We start from the raw sequence: 17,527 nt of genomic DNA on the forward strand, positions 1-17,527 counted from the left end.
AATGAAGGAATTGCAAGTAGGGCAGTATAGCTGGATCATGGAATGCCTTGTAGGAGTGAGAATAAAATAAAATATAGGAAAGGGCCTGGTTGGTAATAGGAAACCCCTGAAGCTCACTAGAGCTTCAGACCAACACAAGGAAAACCACCTTGGCAGCTGTTTGGAGGATGGGTTGGATTGGAGAGGGTTGAGACAGGAAGACCAATTAAAAAGCATTTGCAGTATAAATAAGTGGTGATGAGGGCATGAACTAAGGTTGTGGCTATATGAGGGGAAAGAAGCGAACATATGTGAGGGATGTTGTGAAGGTAGAAATGAAAAGATTTGCAACAGATTGTATATGTGGGGTGAGTAAGAGTTAAGGAGTTGAGCATGACACTGAGGTTGTTAGCATAAGTAATTGGGAGGTTGGTAGTGCCCTTGGTGCTAATGGGGAAATTCGGAAGGTCATAGATCTTGTTAGATATACATACTTTCTTCTAGAACATGCTGCCTCTAGAGTGTGACCTATGATATAATCAAATCTATATAAAAAATTGTAATGGGATTTTACTGAATTTTTTGAAATGATTTCATACTTATTAAAAGTTTATCCAACATAAGTTAAAAGGAGAAAGAATGAAAACATCTATTTCTTAATCTTAAACTATATATGTTTCTTTGGAGTTACTTTATTTTCATCTTGCAAGTAGGGTTTATTTTGCGATTACCTTTACCCAATGTAAGTAGCAACTCTTCAATGAGGTTTTTCTGCTCACTAATTTTAGATGCCATAAATTTTGTTTTAGTCAATAAATTTTTCTTTCTCTTCTAGAATCCACTATCCAACATGTCGAGCAAAAAGGCAAAGAAGACCACAAAGAAGCGTCCTCAACGAGCAACTTCCAACGTATTTGCTATGTTTGACCAGTCACAGATTCAAGAATTCAAGGAGGCTTTTAACATGATTGATCAGAACAGAGATGGTTTCATCGACAAAGAAGATTTGCATGATATGCTTGCTTCCTTGGGTAAATTTCAGGGTCTCATTTTTTTTTCCTGAAAAAAATTATTTTGTGAATCAGGGAGATCACAAGAGTACTCCCCTTAATCAGGTTAAATGTAATTGCTAATTTGTGATAGTCTAACTGAGAATAGAGCAATAAGAGGCACTAGAGAACATAGAAATATAGAATCTTTGAGTTGGAATGGACCTCAGAAGTCATTAAGTCCAACCTTCTCATTTTAAAGATGATGAAATGGAATCGAGAAAAAAATTAAATGACTTAGATCTAAGATTGAGTGGATAATATCAGAGCCAGGAGTAGAATTCAGAGTCTAGTGCTTTCTAGTGAAACAGAACAAGGAAAAGCAATCAAAGCAAGTAACTCTAAGTTCGTAGGGGAAAGGATTGAATTAATTGATTAGGAGCTAACAGCTATTTGAGAAGTTGAACCTGGCTTAAGACTAATGTAAAAAGATTTCTAGATGTGGAAATAAGAATTACTTCATACCTAAACTTGAGCAGCAAGAGTGCAGGGCAAATGTGAAAAGGCCAAGAACAGGAGTTCACCTAGGGATCAGAGGTTCTCAAGCTTTTTTTGTGTCATAGACCCCTTTTACAATCTGATTGAAGCCTCTGGACACCTTCTCAGAATAATGTTTTTAAATATATAAAATAAAATATGTAGGATTGTAAAGGAAACATATTAAAATACAGTTATTATAGTACTTAATTAAAAAAAATTCACAGACCCAAAGTTGAGTCCCTGACCTACATAGAAGGGACTAAATTTTTTTTTTAGGCAGTTGGAGTTAAGTGACTTGCCCAAGGTCACACAGCCAGTAAATGTCAAGTGTTTAGTCTGTGGCCGGATTTGAACTCGGGTCCTCCTGATTTTAGGGCCAGTGCTCTATCCACTGCACCATCTAGCTGCCCCTTGAAGGGATTAAATTAAGGCAGAGTAGTAGGTTGGTACCCTACCTTAATAAAAGCAAGAAATCAAGCAGGATCTAGTTATTCTAGTACCTAGTCAGAGACTAGGCAACAAAGGGTCAGGATTTGTATAAGGGAATTATTAGCAAGACTGGAGTTTGATACTAATCCTAGGGCTTTATGATTCAGTTACTGGTTTCATCATATGGGCAGGTTTAAGCCCAATCAGGTTGGCAGATCTGGCCAGGCTGGGAGGCAGGGTGCAGTTTCTGGGAGCAAGGCAGAGTCTAACAGAAAGATAGAACAGCTAGCTAGGAATGTCAGGCTGCCTGGAAGAGCAATTTAGATCAGAATCCTGGGTTTGTGCCAGGAGAACAAGACAAGATCTAATTTTTTGAAGGACAAAGAGAATACTTCTATAGCTTGGAGCTAGCAATGTGGCAGAGCACTAAAACAAGAAACCAGGATATATTATTCTGGACTCTATAGCTAATCCTGTATTCTGTATGTCTAATGAATTTTACAATAGAAAATAAACATACAGACAGACATCAAGGGGATCATGTAAATAACTTAACTCTAATCTCTTAAGAGCCTTACATTAGTACATTCTGGGTTTTTTGTTTGTTTTTTGTTTTTAAACAAACGTAATGGTCAATGTTCATAGATTAGGCCTAGTTCAATGTAATAATTTTTTGCATTCTAAATGGCTGGAAAATTGTTTTAGATGTCTTAATTCAGAGAAGAGGTGCTGAGGAGAATTAAGGGGTAAGCCTGCATTTCCAAGGTTGACCTCTTTAAAAAAAAAAATGCCTGGTTTATTTCTTAAAGAGTTTAAGACTAGGGCAGACTCAGGAAACTTTTCAGGTGACCCTGATTTATGTCATACAATTGTAGCACATTGTGAACCTTTTAAATCATTTTCTGGTTTCATTTACTTCCACACTTAGTCTGAGCACTTTGATGTCCATAAATGGAGACTGTGGCATGACCCAAGAGATATATGATCAGTCACAGGGTGACTTGGAGGGTGGGTTCTGTACCCTAAGGTAGTAGTGACCTATGGGAGAGAGCCTCCTTTTTATTTTTGTTTAGACTGGAAGGAGTAAGTGTCATAGTAATACATATTTATAATTAGAGATATTTGCTGAAGAAAAAAAAACTTTTTCCCGATAGAGATATGCAATCAAAAAAGCTTGGATATCACTGGTCTAAATAATGCCCATGGTCAGCCATCCCCACCATATGCCAACTACCTGCCACCCACGGGGTAGCTAAGCCAGCTTTGCTGGCGCTCAAAGGGAGAGATAGGAGGCAATATGTGCCACACAAGTCAAACCACGATTGATCATTTTCTCCTCCCAAACCTTGATGGAGACTGCACAGAACCCTGAACCTAAGAGCCTTGAGATTGATGTTGTCCGTCCCCCGCCCCAACCACCTAACCTGCTTCGAGCTCAGTTCCAAAACCATCATTGAGGGTCCAGTGGCATCGGCTGGCCAGTTGCCATTAGTGGATGTGCAGATAGGCATAGAGATCTGGAAATAGCAGGACACAGTAGGTCGCTGGTTCTGCTCCCAGCCACCCACCCTTACAGCCTTTATCTGGGAAGCCCAGGACCCTCAACCCAGGAGCCTTTGGAAAAGCACATGTATGCTTTCTTCTAGCCCACTACCCACAATGCATCATCCTGGAATCCAACCCTTACAGAAAAGATGTAGCCTTGCAACTACCTGCTCCTGCAGGTAGTACTATGACTACATTTATTGAAGACCCAGAAAAGAAAATTCTTGGCACTATCAAATGGTTAGACATCAGAAACTGATGATTTTTATCAATGAGAAAGATATTTTAAAAGATATATTACCATCTATTTTGTTTCGGCACTCTGAGGCCTAATTTCTTTCCATATATGTTGTCTCCTCCATTAGAATGTGAGCTCTTTACAACCTGTCTTTTCTGTTGGTATCGCTAGCACTTAGCACAGTACTTTGCATGTAATAAACACCTAACACTTTATTCGTTCATCAGTCGTCCCTTCTTTGCCTCAAAACTTTCGTTTCTACCTCTCTATTGCCTACTTCTCTTCTATAAAAATGCTTGTCTCCCCATTTTAAAAAACTCCTCAAACCTTCAGACCTGTTACCCTCTCATATTTCTCTTTTTTACTGCCAAATTTCTAGAAAAAGTAATCTACACTCAAAGCCTTCATTTCCTTACTACCCATGTAATCCTTAACCCCTTGTGATAATGGCTTCTTTCTGTTCCACTCTATCTAAACTGCTTTCTCTAAGATCACCAGTAACCCTCCAGTTGCAAAATGAGTCCTCAGGTTTTGAACATTGTGAGAACCAAATCACTTTTTCTGTCTCAAGTGGCAGTCAATGTAGGAGATCCTTTTACCTCCAGAGCCAGAGCAGGAAAGTTTCCTCAAAACTATGTGGCTTGAAGAGATAGTTTCCAGTTGGAACTCAGAATTCATTTTCTCATAGATATAATAAGAAACTAAAATATGATAGTGTAATTCAGACCCTTTTATGGGCAAAACTAAGAATCTAAACAATACTTTTAATCTTTTTGCCTGAGAAAATGTGTTTTCTAATCATTGATTTATTAGCAGACTTGGAAAACAATCCATTTGCAAGGTAGAGACTAAATGTTTAAAATAATGATAGTAACTTATATTTATATAATATTTTATGATTACAAAACACTTAAATATACATCATCTCACTTGATCTTCACAAAACTTTATGAGGTAAATTGTGCCACTAATATTCTCCCTAATTTAGAGATGAAGGAACTTATCTAGAGAGAGAGATTTGTGACTTTCCAAGGTCAAATGGTCAGTCAGTGATAGACCTGACTGGAACCCAAATTTTCTGATCCTCAAACCAAGTCTTTTCCTACTACTTCACTTCCCATATGCAAATGAGTGTACAGCAATACTAGATTTAAACATGCTCTCATGTTGGTGGTTACCATTGTTGTTTTTTACTCAAAGTAACTTTTGGTTAAATCTGCTTTCTAAGCTTTAATATTACAATATTGCATATTGAATAATAATTTAATATATAGTAAGGTAATGATTATTATCATACTAGAAATAACTGCATCATAGTTACCAACTTTAAATTTTTTTCATGTGAATTCTTTTAGGGAAGAATCCAACTGATGCATACCTAGATGCTATGATGAGTGAGGCTCTAGGTCCAATAAACTTCACCATGTTTCTTACTATGTTTGGTGAGAAATTAAATGGAACAGATCCAGAAGATGTGATTCGAAATGCTTTTGCTTGCTTTGATGAAGAAGCAACAGGTGGGTGGTAATCATGAAATAATATCACATAGTTTTCAAATCAGCTGCAAAATTAAGATGTGTCTAGCTAACTGTTAATGTGAAGTTTACCTAAACCTTCAACCACGGTAAAACTGAAGGTTCTGGTTGCAGAAGTGACCTTCTCAAATAGCTGACATCAGGAATTAAAATCTTTATTTGGCTTTGTGAAACTTGTCAAAAAGGATATTTTTAATTCTTATGCTCATATCCACATCTGTTATTTTATTGATATATGTACAACTTCTACCAATACAAAGTATAACCCCTCTTATAATTTAGTATATAATCTGTGAGAGTTAATGGTGCCCCAGAAAAAAATCACTACCCTGATGCTAGTCTGGTGATGAGCCTCTGATTGATGACATTAGTTTCTCCTGATGCTTTATCTAATTCTACCTCCTGTTGACCTCATTAGCTCCCATAGGTGTCATTGTTTTCTCTGTGCAAATGACTCACAGAACTATAAAGGATGGTCCAAGCATTAATAGCTTAAAATTGCAATAAGACTTTTGGAATACCCTGTATATCCAACCCTATCTTCTCCCCTGAGCTCCAGTCCCTCATCACCAGCTCCCTAGTGGACATTTCAAACTAGATATCCCATAGGCATCTCAGATGTATCTAAAAAAGAACTGTCTTTCTCCTCAAATTCACCCCCTTTTCTGAATTTCCTTATTTCAGTAGTAAACACCACCATCTTTTTAATCATTTAAGTTTACAACTTTAGAGCCATCCTAACTCCACAGTCTCTTTTATCCCATGTAGCTAGTCGCTCACCACATCTTGTCATTCCTGTTTCTGCGACATCTCTTTGTATTCAGCTTCTCCTCACATGGACACCACCGTAGTGCAGACCCTCCTCACCTCAGACCTGTACTATTGCAGTAGCTTCCTAATAGATCTCTCTTTCTCTTGGTTCTTCCCACTCCATCATCTACATAGCTACCAAAGTGATATTCCTAAAGCACAGGTCTCACTATGTCACTCCTCTACTCAGTAAAGTCCAGTGGCTCTCTATTATTTCTAGGATCAATTAAAACTCTTCTGTTAAGCATTAATAACTAAACAAGATAAGCCTAAACTACCTTTCCAGCTTTAATATACTTTCCTTCCTATCATGTACTCTATGATCTAGTCAGACTGGCCTTTTTGATGTTCTTTACACACAACATTACATTTCCTTGCCTTTAATTGGCTGTCCCCCATGGTTTCTATATACTCATTTGTATATGTTGCCTTAACCTATAGAACATAAGTGCCTTGAGGTCCAGGACTGTTTCATTTTTGTTTTTGTATCCCTAGCTACCTAGCACAGTACCTGGAACGTAGTAGGTGCTTAATGAATGCTTGTTGATTGTTAATTGATTGAGTGGTCTTTGGACTGTAGACAGATAGTCAGTTGGCCCATACTGGAAGCCTTTCAAGTTTAGAAGGAACTGCTAAAAATTATCATTTTTCTGGCATAGCCTTTGAGAACCCAGAGTCACTGATGAGACACGGAGGGATCAGAAGAGACCTTAATGAATTCCTTATTAAAAGTTCCATAAGGTCCTATTTAGTATAAAACAGAATTGTTGAATTGAGAAAACTTTATGAGTCTGGTCCATGCTTGCCCATATTTTTAGTTGTATTCCCCTCTCAACTAAATGTAACTTCTGCTGTCTCCAGTATGCCTTTGCTCATGCCATTATATCTCAACCACTCTCCTCTTTATTTTTTATCTTCTTCAGGCCCAGATCTGTTATGTAATTTTTAGGCAGGTCATTTAATAAGCCCTTCTATGTCCTGTGCACTTTGCTAAGTGCTAGGGATACACAAAGTAAAAATGAAAGTCTCTCAAAGAGCTTACATATTGTCACGGAAGATATAAGTATATGCAAAAATAAATATGAGGTAATTTTACAGAGGAAAAAGCCTCATAAAGAAGGTAGTGTTTAAGCTGAATTTTAAAGGAAGCAAGGGATTCTGAGAAGTAGATACGGGGAGAGTATGTAGTTCAGGCAGAGGGACAACTAGTATAAAATTACAGAGGTAGGAGAACAAATGTTGTGAAAGGCTTGTTTGGTTGGACCATAGAGTATCTAAAGAGGAGTATTACATAGATTATAAGGATGGGTTGGAGCCAGCGGGGAAGGACTTTGAAAGATAATAGGGAAAAACTGGAGTTTAGCAAGCAGAGAATTGACGTAGTTAGACTTTTGTTTTAGGAATATCACTTTGATAGCTATGTGGAAGATGGATTGGAGAGGGGAGAGACTTGAAGCAGAGACACTTACATTATATTACAGGGAGTTACAGGAGTCTAGGTATCAGATGAGTAAGGCCTGTACCAAGGTGTAGTCCTGTGAAATGGCAAAAGGGGGATGAATTTGAGAGATATGAAAGTCAAATTGGCAAGATTTGACAACTGATTGGATATATGAGGTGATTGAGAGTGAGGAGTTGAGGTTGGCACAGTGGTTATCATCTAAGTGACTGGAAGGATGGTAGTTTCCTTGACAAAATAGGAAAGTTCAGAAGTGGGTTTGAAGGGGAGTTTTTTTTTTAATATCTTTATCTGTCCAATAGGTAGTTGGTCATGAAGGACTGGAGCTCAGGGTTGTATGGTGTGTGTGTGTGTGTGTGTGTGTGTGTGTGTGTGTGTGTCTGTGTGTGTCTGTGTCTGTGTCTGTGTGTGTATAGGTAGATAGATATAGATAACGAATATGGAGAGAGAGAGTTCTGTGAGTCATTTGTATAGAGATGATCATTAAACCCACAATAACTAATGAGATCACCAAGAATGAGAGTATAGATTGAGAAGAGGAGGCTCCAGGACAGAGTGTTCAGTCAGCAGTCACACAGCATTTATTAAGTACACTTGATGTGAGCCGGGCACTATGTTAAGTGCTAAGGATAAGATGAAAGGTAAAACAGTACCTGCCCTTGAGCTTGCATTCTAATGGGGAAAACAACATATAAATAATTAGGTTCATATGAGGTAAATATAGAGTAAATGGAAGGTAGTTTCAGAAGGCATTATGGGAGTGGGTAGGGGGTGGAGGGACAGGACTGGAAAAGGCTTCCTGCAGAAGATGAGACTTAAACTGAGTCTTAAAGGAAGCCAGAAGGCCTTTGTGAGGAGGGAGGAAATTGCAGGCATGGGGAGCAGCCAGTGAAAAGGCATGGATGGAGGGAGGAGATGCAAGTTGTGTTTTGAGGAACAGCAAGAAGGTCCGTGTGGTTGGATTGTAGAGAGGATAGAGGAGAGTGAGGGGTAACAAGACTGGAAATGCAGAAAAGGGCCAAATGAAGAGCTTAAAGTGCCAAACAGGATTTTTACTTTTACCCCGGAAGTAATATGAAGCCATTTTATTGAGCAGGGAGGTGAGGTACATGATGATAAAAAACCAGATGGGAAATAGACAGGACAGGAAGTATGGCTGAGAAAAGATCATCAGATTTAGGACGTAAGAGATTGTTGGTAACTTCAGAGAGAAAAGTTTAAGTTGCATGAGGTTAGAAGCTAGATTCCAGAGAGATTAGAAGAGAGGGAGAGGAGAGGTGGTGGAGTGAGTTAGCAAGTGTAAACAAGTTTTTTCTAGGAGTCTGGCAGAGAAGGGGAGAAGATACAGGATCATAGTTTTGGTTTTCTTTTTTTAAGGATGGGGAAGACTTGGGCATGTTTAAAGGCAGCAGGTAAAGAATCAGATTAGAGAAAAAGGGGGGTGATTGTCATTCTTCTAGAGAAAATGAAAGGAGTTGAGATCAAAGGACCATGTAGACGGTTGACTGTGGCAAAAAAAAAGGGCCACCTCATTATCAAAGGCTTGAGAAAAGGAAGAGAAAGAGTCTGGGGTAAAAAATAAAGAAGAAGGTACTCAAGTTGAATGCCAGTTTCCTTTGTTAAGTTAAAAACAAGTTCATTTGCTGAAAATGTTAGGAGGATGGGGAGATGTGGGACACTGAAAAGAGAAGAGGAGGTTTGGAATAGCTTCTCTGAGTAGTGAGAGAGGGAAATAGGAAATAATAAAAGAATTACCTTGCTCTGGTAAGGTGGTGAGTGAAGGTAATGACAGTACTGACGAATGGCCAGGGACACACCATCTGGAAGAAAGCAGGTATCAGATCCCGTTAAATGGAAGGCATATGAGGGAGGAAGGATCCAGAATGAAGGGAAGTTTGTTCATTATGGAACAGGAATTCCATTGGACACAGTGGAGGGTGAGTAGAGTTAAAGTAGGGTATGAGTAATGTGGCATTGAGAGTGAGGATAAAAGAAAGAGTAACAGGGTTTGGAGGTAGTTTATTCTTAGGCTGCTGTGATTAAGTAATGTAGGGATAAGAAGAGTAACATCTGGTGCAAGTTTGCTAGCCGTGGGGTAGAAGTTTTCCTCCTACCTGATTGCTCCTTCCGTCTGCTTTGCTGGATCTTCCTCCCTGTCACACCCACTAACCGTCTGTCACCCCACCGTCTCTGTCCTGGGTCCTCTTCCATTCTGTCCTTTTTTATGTGGTGATCCTATCAGTTGTCATCTCAGTGCTGATGATTCTCAAATCTATCCAGCCCTAACCTTTCTGCTAACATCCAGTCTCGTATCTCCAGCTGCATATTGGACATCTTGATCTGGAGGCTCCGTGGGAATGTTAAACTCAACACGTCTAAAACTGAATCCATTATATTTCCTCCCCAAACCTGCCCCTTCCTAACTTGCTTATTACTGTTGAGGGTACCACTAGTCACCCAGGCTCAAAAACCGAGGTGTCATCTTTTGTTCCTCGCTATCTTTCACCCCCTCCCCTTCCCATATCCAATCTGTTGCCACATCCTATTGATTTTATCTTTGTGGTATCTCTTGAATATGTCCGCTTCTCTCCTCTTACACTCGCACCACCCTGGTGCAAGTCCTCTTCAAATTGTGCTTGGACTATGGCAATAGCTGACTGATTTATCCCCCTGCCACACGTCTCTCCTCACTCCACTCCACTCTCCACTCAGCTGTCAAAGGGATCTTTCTAAAGCATGTGTCTTATCGTGTCACCCTCACCCCCACTCCCCACCCCAGCAGTAACCTTCCATTCACCCCCAGTCACCTCCAGGATCAAATGTAAAAGCTCGTTTGGCATTCAAGCCCTTCATAACCTGTCCCCCTTTCTCAGTCTCCTTATATCTTACATCTCCACACATTCTTTGATCCAGTGAAAAAGTCACTTATCTCCCAACTCGGGGCATTTTCATTGACTGTCTTGGAATTCTCTCCCTCATCATCTCCACCTTCCTGCCTTCTCTGGATTACTTCAATTCCCAGCTAAAATTCTACCTTCTATAGGAAGCTTTTTCCTCATGCCTCTGAATTCTGCTGCCTTCCATCTATTAATTATTTCATATTTATCCTGTATATAGCTTGTTTATACATAGTTGTTTACCTGTTATCTCCCCAGTTAGACTGTGAGTTTCTTGAGAACAAGGGCTATCTTTTGCCTTTCTGTGTATCCCCAGTGCTTGGCACAGTGCCTGGCACATAGTGGGTGCTTAATAAATATTTATTGATTGACTGATATGAAATATAATTTTAAATTTCAATTTTTTAATTTAAAAAGTTATTTTGTTGCCCCCTGCATTACTTCCCTCTAAAAGAAAAACAAAGACTTTGTCCTTAGTCAAGCAAAAGAAATTCCCTCTTGTGCCATGTATAATAAAAACTATGTCTCTGTTGCATCCTGAATCCATCACCTTGTTTATCAGGAGAGATAAATAACATGCCTCATCATTGCTTCTCTGCAATCATGGTTGGTCTTTATGTTGATCAGAATTTTTATGGCTTTCAGAGTTGTTTGTTTTTTACAATGCTGTTGTTATTATATAAATTGTTCTTGTTTTGCTCACTTCGGTGCTGTCATTACGAGTCTTCCCAAGTTTCACTGAAACTGTCTCATCCTTTCTTCACATATCTCTTTCAAATACACAGTAATATTCCATGATTCATATACTATGATTTGTTTGGCCATTTCCCATTTGATGGGCACTCTTTTGGATTACAGTTCTTACCTACTACCAAAAATGCTGCTATAAATATTTTTGTATATATGGGTCCTTTCTTCTTTATCTCTTTGACATATAGGCCCAGCAGTGGCGTTGCTGGGTCAAAGGATGTACACAGTTTAGCGTAGTTCCAAATTGCTTTCCAAAAAGGCTGGCCCAATTCATAACTCCACTAGCTGTGTGTCGTACGTGAATTGTAATTGCCCCCCCCCCCCCCACCTCTGCCTGGATGTATGTTTTAGAGTTACCTGGACTGCTCTTCTTTAGTGGCTGGGTGGAATGTGATGTGTCTGGCCTTGATCTGCTCTGATACCTAAGAGGCATACTGTGTGCAGAGTACTGAGCTAGACGCAGAAGAAAATACTAAGCTTAGATAAGACAGAATACCTGCCTTCTTGGGACTTATGGTCTAGTAAGGGAATAGGATACAAACAGAGTATAATAGACAGACATAATAGATCATAAATGCATTAAAGAATTGCAAACCAGAGTGCTCTGTGAGGCCTGACGTTTCTTGGAGGTAATGAAATTTGAGATAGGCTTCACAGGATAGGTAATAATTTACTTGATAAAGATCGACATTCCAGGCATTTGGAGCAATGTGAAAAATTGATAGGAAAGTGTAGAGTATATTCTGGAGTAGAGCCCTATTAGGATGGAGTGTAAAGTCCATGTAGTTAGGTTAGAAATTAGGCAAAAAACATTTGTTGTCTACTCTGTGCACTGTGCTTTGTGCTGGGGATATAAAGATGAAAATGAACATGTCTTGCCTTCAAGGAGCTTACATTCCCAGATTGTGGAGCGCTTTGATTTCTAGGGAAAGGAATTTGACATTTAATTGGTAACTGTTGGGGAGCCCCTGGAGACTTTTGAGCAGAGGCATTCTGGAAAGCAATTTGGAGCTATGCCCCAAAAGTTACTAAACCTAGTTTAGTTAAAAGTTACTTCAACCTAGCAAAAGTAGTGGGAAGATACCAGGCTGCTGGTATTTTACATTTTAGCATTTTACAGCAGGGTGGTGACAGTGAAAGGTGAAAGAACAATAGTTGTGATATGTTAGTGGAGGCCTCTGGTCCAGTCCATTCTCCACATAAGCTACCAAAGTGATTTTCCTTAGGAGGGTATCCGACCTTTTGCTCTCCCGCTTAATACACTCCAGGGGTTCCCTGTTGTCCCTAGGTTAAAATAAAATCTTGTCTGTTTGGCTTTAAAGACCTTTCACAACTTGCCTACAGCCTATATTTTAGGTTCATTGTATGTTAGTACCTTTCCAGTACTCTCGTCCAGGACCACTGACACTATTTCTGCCTTTGCCCTGGCTGTCCCTTATATGTGAAATTCACTTTCTCCTTATCTCTGACTCTCAGAAGATTTCAAGATATAGTGCAAGCACCATTTTCTACAGATAGTTGACTTTCCTGATTCCCTGTTACTGCTCTTTCTCTGTAACTTGTATGTATTCTGCATATACTTTTATATATATATATGTATATATATATATGTATATGCACATGTTGTCTGTCCCAATAAAATGTATGTTCCTTGAGTATTTTTCATTTTTATCTTTGTAAAGGGCCTAACACATGGTAGACATTTAATAAATGTTTATTGATTGATTGATTGAGATAGTAACTGATTGACCATAAAAGGTGAGGAAGAAGGGTCAAAGGTAACTTAAGTGTTATGAAGATAGGAAACTGGATTAATGGGGCCATAAACAAAAATAATGAAGTTAATAATAATAATAATAATCAAAGAGCAGGTTTGAAGAAATCTGTCAAGAAGTCTCCTCTTCATGAGTTCAAATCCACCCTTGGACACTTACCAACTGTGTGACCCTTGGCAAACCACTCCAGTATATTTGCCAAGAAAACCCCAAATGGAGTCACAGAGAGTCAAAAGTGACTGGAAAATGACTCAACAATAGGTAGAACATCCATAAGAAGATGGCCTGTAGGTAGCTGGAGATGGAGATCTGTACATTAGAGAAGTGGTCAGAACCAAATTTAAAAGTTTAGAAGTTGTCTGCTTAAAAGGTGGTAGTTGAATCTATGGGAGTGAATGGACTTAGCAAGGGAGATAGCATAGAGGGAAAGCACATAGGGTCAAGGACCACTCCTGGGGAAAACTTGGATAAGGAGTTTAGAAGAGAATGAGAAGTATCATCGCAGGATGTAGGCAGAATAGTTAGGAAAGCACCGGAAGAATGTGATGTCTTTGAAGGTTAAAGAAGGAGAAGAAGATGCAGCAGAAAATAAAAGATGGTAGCACTCACTGTGTCACAGGCTGCAGAAAGAGTTGTTAAGGCTGTAAAGGAGTATGAGGACTGAAAAGGGGCGTGTTAGATTTGCCAATTAGCAAAAAAAAAAAAAGCAGGTAAGTAGAGGTGTAGATATGAGAGGAAGTGAAAGCATTGGGTATATATCACTGCTAAACTTCTTGGCAAAGTTAAGGGGAGGAGGGAAATACAACTATTGCTAAATGAGATAAACAAGTCCCTTGACTAGGTAGGAGTTTTGAGAGTAGAGATTTTGTTGAATACAGTCTGCTGAGACAATTCTTGTTCTCTTGAACATATTAACATTCCGTTCATGGTTTTATCTCCTAATCCAACAGCTCCTTTTATAATGCCAAACAAATCCCTAGGATTTGTGTCATTGAGCTTAATTCTTTTGGCTCTTTCCATTGGGAAACTACTTCTAAAAGCAGATATTCTTTTTTTTTTTTTCCTTCTCTCCCATTTTGTAGAGACTTAGGGTATTATTCAGTTTTTCCCCTAACTTCCTAAGCAGCCCTCTTCCTCGCCCAAATGATTGATTTTCAGTTTCCTGTTTCTTTGAATGTTTTATAGTTTTCAGTTTAACAGTTTTTTTTAACAGTTCATCTCTCATGGAAGAGGAAAATGTTGATCCATTAAATTGAATATATTTTTTTCTTTTGTTCTTTTTGTTATTGTTACATCTATGGTAGCCTATATTCCTTACCTTAGCAACTTACCTGCAAATTTTTGCTGTGTATCTACATGGCAGGTACTTTTCTCTTTCACTATTAGTGACCTTTCATACTGAAGATTGTATATCACTTGAGTTAGTTATTGCCATATTTTATTTGGTGATTTTAACACAATTTCTACTTCAGTCAATCAAATTTAAAGGCCCATGATAAAATTAGTTGCTCCTAAAAGGGAAATATTTTTTGAAATGGCCTAGAATGCAGTAGAAGTGAAATCTTATTTGTAGTAATTAAAAAAATTTTTTTACACAATTTATATTATAGTTTTAAAAATTCATTATAACATTTTAAACAAATATAATATTCACGAGCTAATGTCCAAGATTAAGAGAAGTATTGCCTGATGAAAATAGTATTTTTGTTCCTGTAAAAACTAAGAACTTAACTTCCTGTAAGAACTAAGAACTTTCATTTCAGATTATTGGAATACTTAGGTCTTTTGTTGTACTTTATGCTTCCAAGAAAACTCCTATCATAGTATATAATTGCCTTTAATGTCTTATTATTTACTAAGCTTTTTTTATTGCTGCTATATTATATTCAATTCCAAATATATCCCTCTTTTCCTTCTCTTCCTCATCCATTACTACGTATGACAGAGTAGCAGTATTCCATTACCCATAGTCCTCCAGCTCTGCAGCAGTCGAGGAAGATGCACTCAACTTTACATAACAGCAAAAGCAAAGAACCACAATTTGCAATTTTAAAATACAATTCAGCACACATTTAAGTGCCTACTATGTGCCAGGCACTATATAGAAAAAGAAATTTCTACATGTATATCCATAAAGGCTTATTATTTGTGACTCCCCTTCAGTTTGTTTGTTCATCTCAATATTTATATGAAAATCATAGATTTGGGGTTAAAAGGTACCTTAGAAGCCATTGAGTCTAACAATTACCCCCCTCATTTTGCTGATGAGGAAACTGAGATACAGACATAAAGTGCTTGCTTGGAGTCACAAAGCCAGTAATTGAGGTGGGATTTGAATCCTATTCTCCTTGACTCCCAGGTCTGTTGCCCAGTGCACTAAGCCAATTTACCTCTCCATATACATACTTTTCTTTTTATACAGTCATAGTGTTTGGTAGGTTCTGTTTTCTTCTCTTCTCATCCCTTCACATAGACCTTTGCAATATTTATATTCTGCATATTTATCATTTTAATGGCATTTTAGTGTCCCTAAATACCAGAGTTTTATCCAGTTGTTTACCAATCATTTTATATTTTGATTTTCAGTTCTTTGTACTTATAGATAGTGCTGATATGTTTGTATTGGCAAACTTTTTTCCCATTTACAATAACTCTATTAAAGTATAATTCTAATGATGGGCGTATCAAGTTAAAACCTGTAATTATTTTTATGACTCTTGTTGTATGCCATCAGATTGTCCTCTAAAAATTTGGTACCACTTTTGCAATTCCATATGCTTGTTTCTTTACAGCTCTACCCGCTTTGAGTTTTGCTATCAGTTATTTTTTGTCAATTTAATGGGAGTAAAGTAGTTGTTTCCGTTTGCATTTCTCTGTAAGGTGGTTGAAGATATTTCAGCATTGTTTACAATAAATGTACCCTCTTGAAAACTCTTTGTTCATGTTCTTTGACCAATGTTCAGTCCATTGGTGGTTGAATTTTTTCCCTCAATTTTCATATTGATTCCTTATAGATCAGTAGTGAAATTTTAATCTTAATACAATCCATGATTACACTAAAATAATTTTATCATAATTTCGTTTAATCATCACCCAAATGGTATATTTTCAGATAAATTAATGATAAACATTATTGAAAAATAAAAATCATTGAAAAATTATTTCTGTAGAGAGATATTAACTTCAGAAGCTCAAAATAAAGTGGAGAACTGTGATTCTTTGCTTCAGTTTTTCCATTTTCTGTTTGTAGATGACAGCCTTGTTTGTACCTATATCTGCAGTTTCTATTTTTAGTTATCTGAACTGGAGGCAACCTGTGGCCTTCTAGGTCCTTGGATGCGGCCTTTTAACTGAGTCCAAGTTTTACAGAACAAATCCTTTTATTAAGGGGATTTGTTCTGTGAAGTTTGGATTCAGTCAGAGGGCCGCACTTGAGGACATAAAGAGCCACATTGTGGCCTTGAGGCCGAAGGTTCCTCACCCCTGGACTAGATAATCTCTGAAATTCCAGATTTAGTGATCCTATAGGTATTTGAACTATTTTGTGACGTATGCCCTAAAGAACTTGAAGTTGCAGGAACATTGAGGAAAAAACTTCCTCCCTCAAACTCACTATTTTTCCTTCTTTGTAGGCACCATTCAGGAAGATTACCTGAGAGAACTACTGACAACAATGGGGGACCGATTTACAGATGAAGAAGTAGATGAGCTGTATAGAGAAGCGCCTATTGACAAAAAGGGAAATTTCAATTATATTGAGTTCACACGCATCCTTAAACATGGAGCAAAAGACAAAGATGACTGAAAGGAATCTCCTATCTGTCAGTTATTCCTGTTTCACTTATGAATCATTCCATTCCTAAGACTCCTTTTTTTTCCCTGATAGAACCTGCTGCATACACTTAGCTTCACAGCTTTGGCTTTTCTTATGTATTTATTCTAGGCCCTTCTACCATAATGTGTTTGTGTAATCAGACTGGAAATGGGGATGATGTAAATTGTTTTGAAAAGAGTTTGAGAATTGAAAAAAAAAAAATCAATGAATGTGAAAGCCCAGAAAAAAAGAATCTCAATATTTCTGGTTTTGCTGGATTTTTACATTTTTATAATATAAATGCTATTTTGAAATAAAGATTATGTCAATTCAAAGTAAAATATCATGGCAAGTTAAACAGATGTGTGGGGATTTTTGGAACTATTTTTGGGAGATTTTCAACTTTACTTGGTTCAAATCACATGGTCAAGCTGCTTTGCCAATGTGAGTATTTCAATAGTATATATCTGGACTTTATTTAACATTAATGTGAAGTAAAAACTGTTATATCTACTTGGACTTTTGTCATGCTTTTAATAAGTTCAGAATTTTAAATTATTAATTACATAATTAGTTAAATTTTTCAGAAGATTTTTTTTACTTAGCATTTTACCATTTAAGTTTAATCCCAGAACATGAGGAAAATATCCTCCATTTGCCCACAAGCCCTAGATGACTAAAATTCATATCCACTGAAATGAGAGCTCTTTCAGGGCCAGTATGGCCAATCCTAATTTAAGTGAAGAATGTATAGGTCATTGTGTATG

At 37.8% G+C, this 17,527-nt stretch overlaps 1 protein-coding gene across 1 annotated transcript in view; it reads left to right on the plus strand.

The window, feature by feature from the left end:
* The window catches only part of LOC114031845 (myosin regulatory light chain 12B-like), a 29,124-nt gene extending 11,851 nt beyond the window's left edge, over positions 1–17,273 (plus strand). The window contains exons 2-4 of the mRNA XM_027847008.1: positions 815–1,010; positions 5,076–5,237; positions 16,579–17,273. Of these exons, the coding sequence (XP_027702809.1) occupies positions 830–1,010; positions 5,076–5,237; positions 16,579–16,751 (516 nt within the window). The 5' untranslated portion in view covers positions 815–829 and the 3' untranslated portion in view covers positions 16,752–17,273. The remainder of the gene's footprint in view (positions 1–814; positions 1,011–5,075; positions 5,238–16,578) is intronic.
* The last annotated feature ends 254 nt before the right edge of the window (positions 17,274–17,527 follow it).

Source organism: Vombatus ursinus, unplaced genomic scaffold (assembly GCF_900497805.2).
Source record: "Vombatus ursinus unplaced genomic scaffold, bare-nosed wombat genome assembly UNPS02015255.1, whole genome shotgun sequence".
NCBI classification, from domain to species: Eukaryota; Metazoa; Chordata; class Mammalia; order Diprotodontia; family Vombatidae; genus Vombatus; species Vombatus ursinus.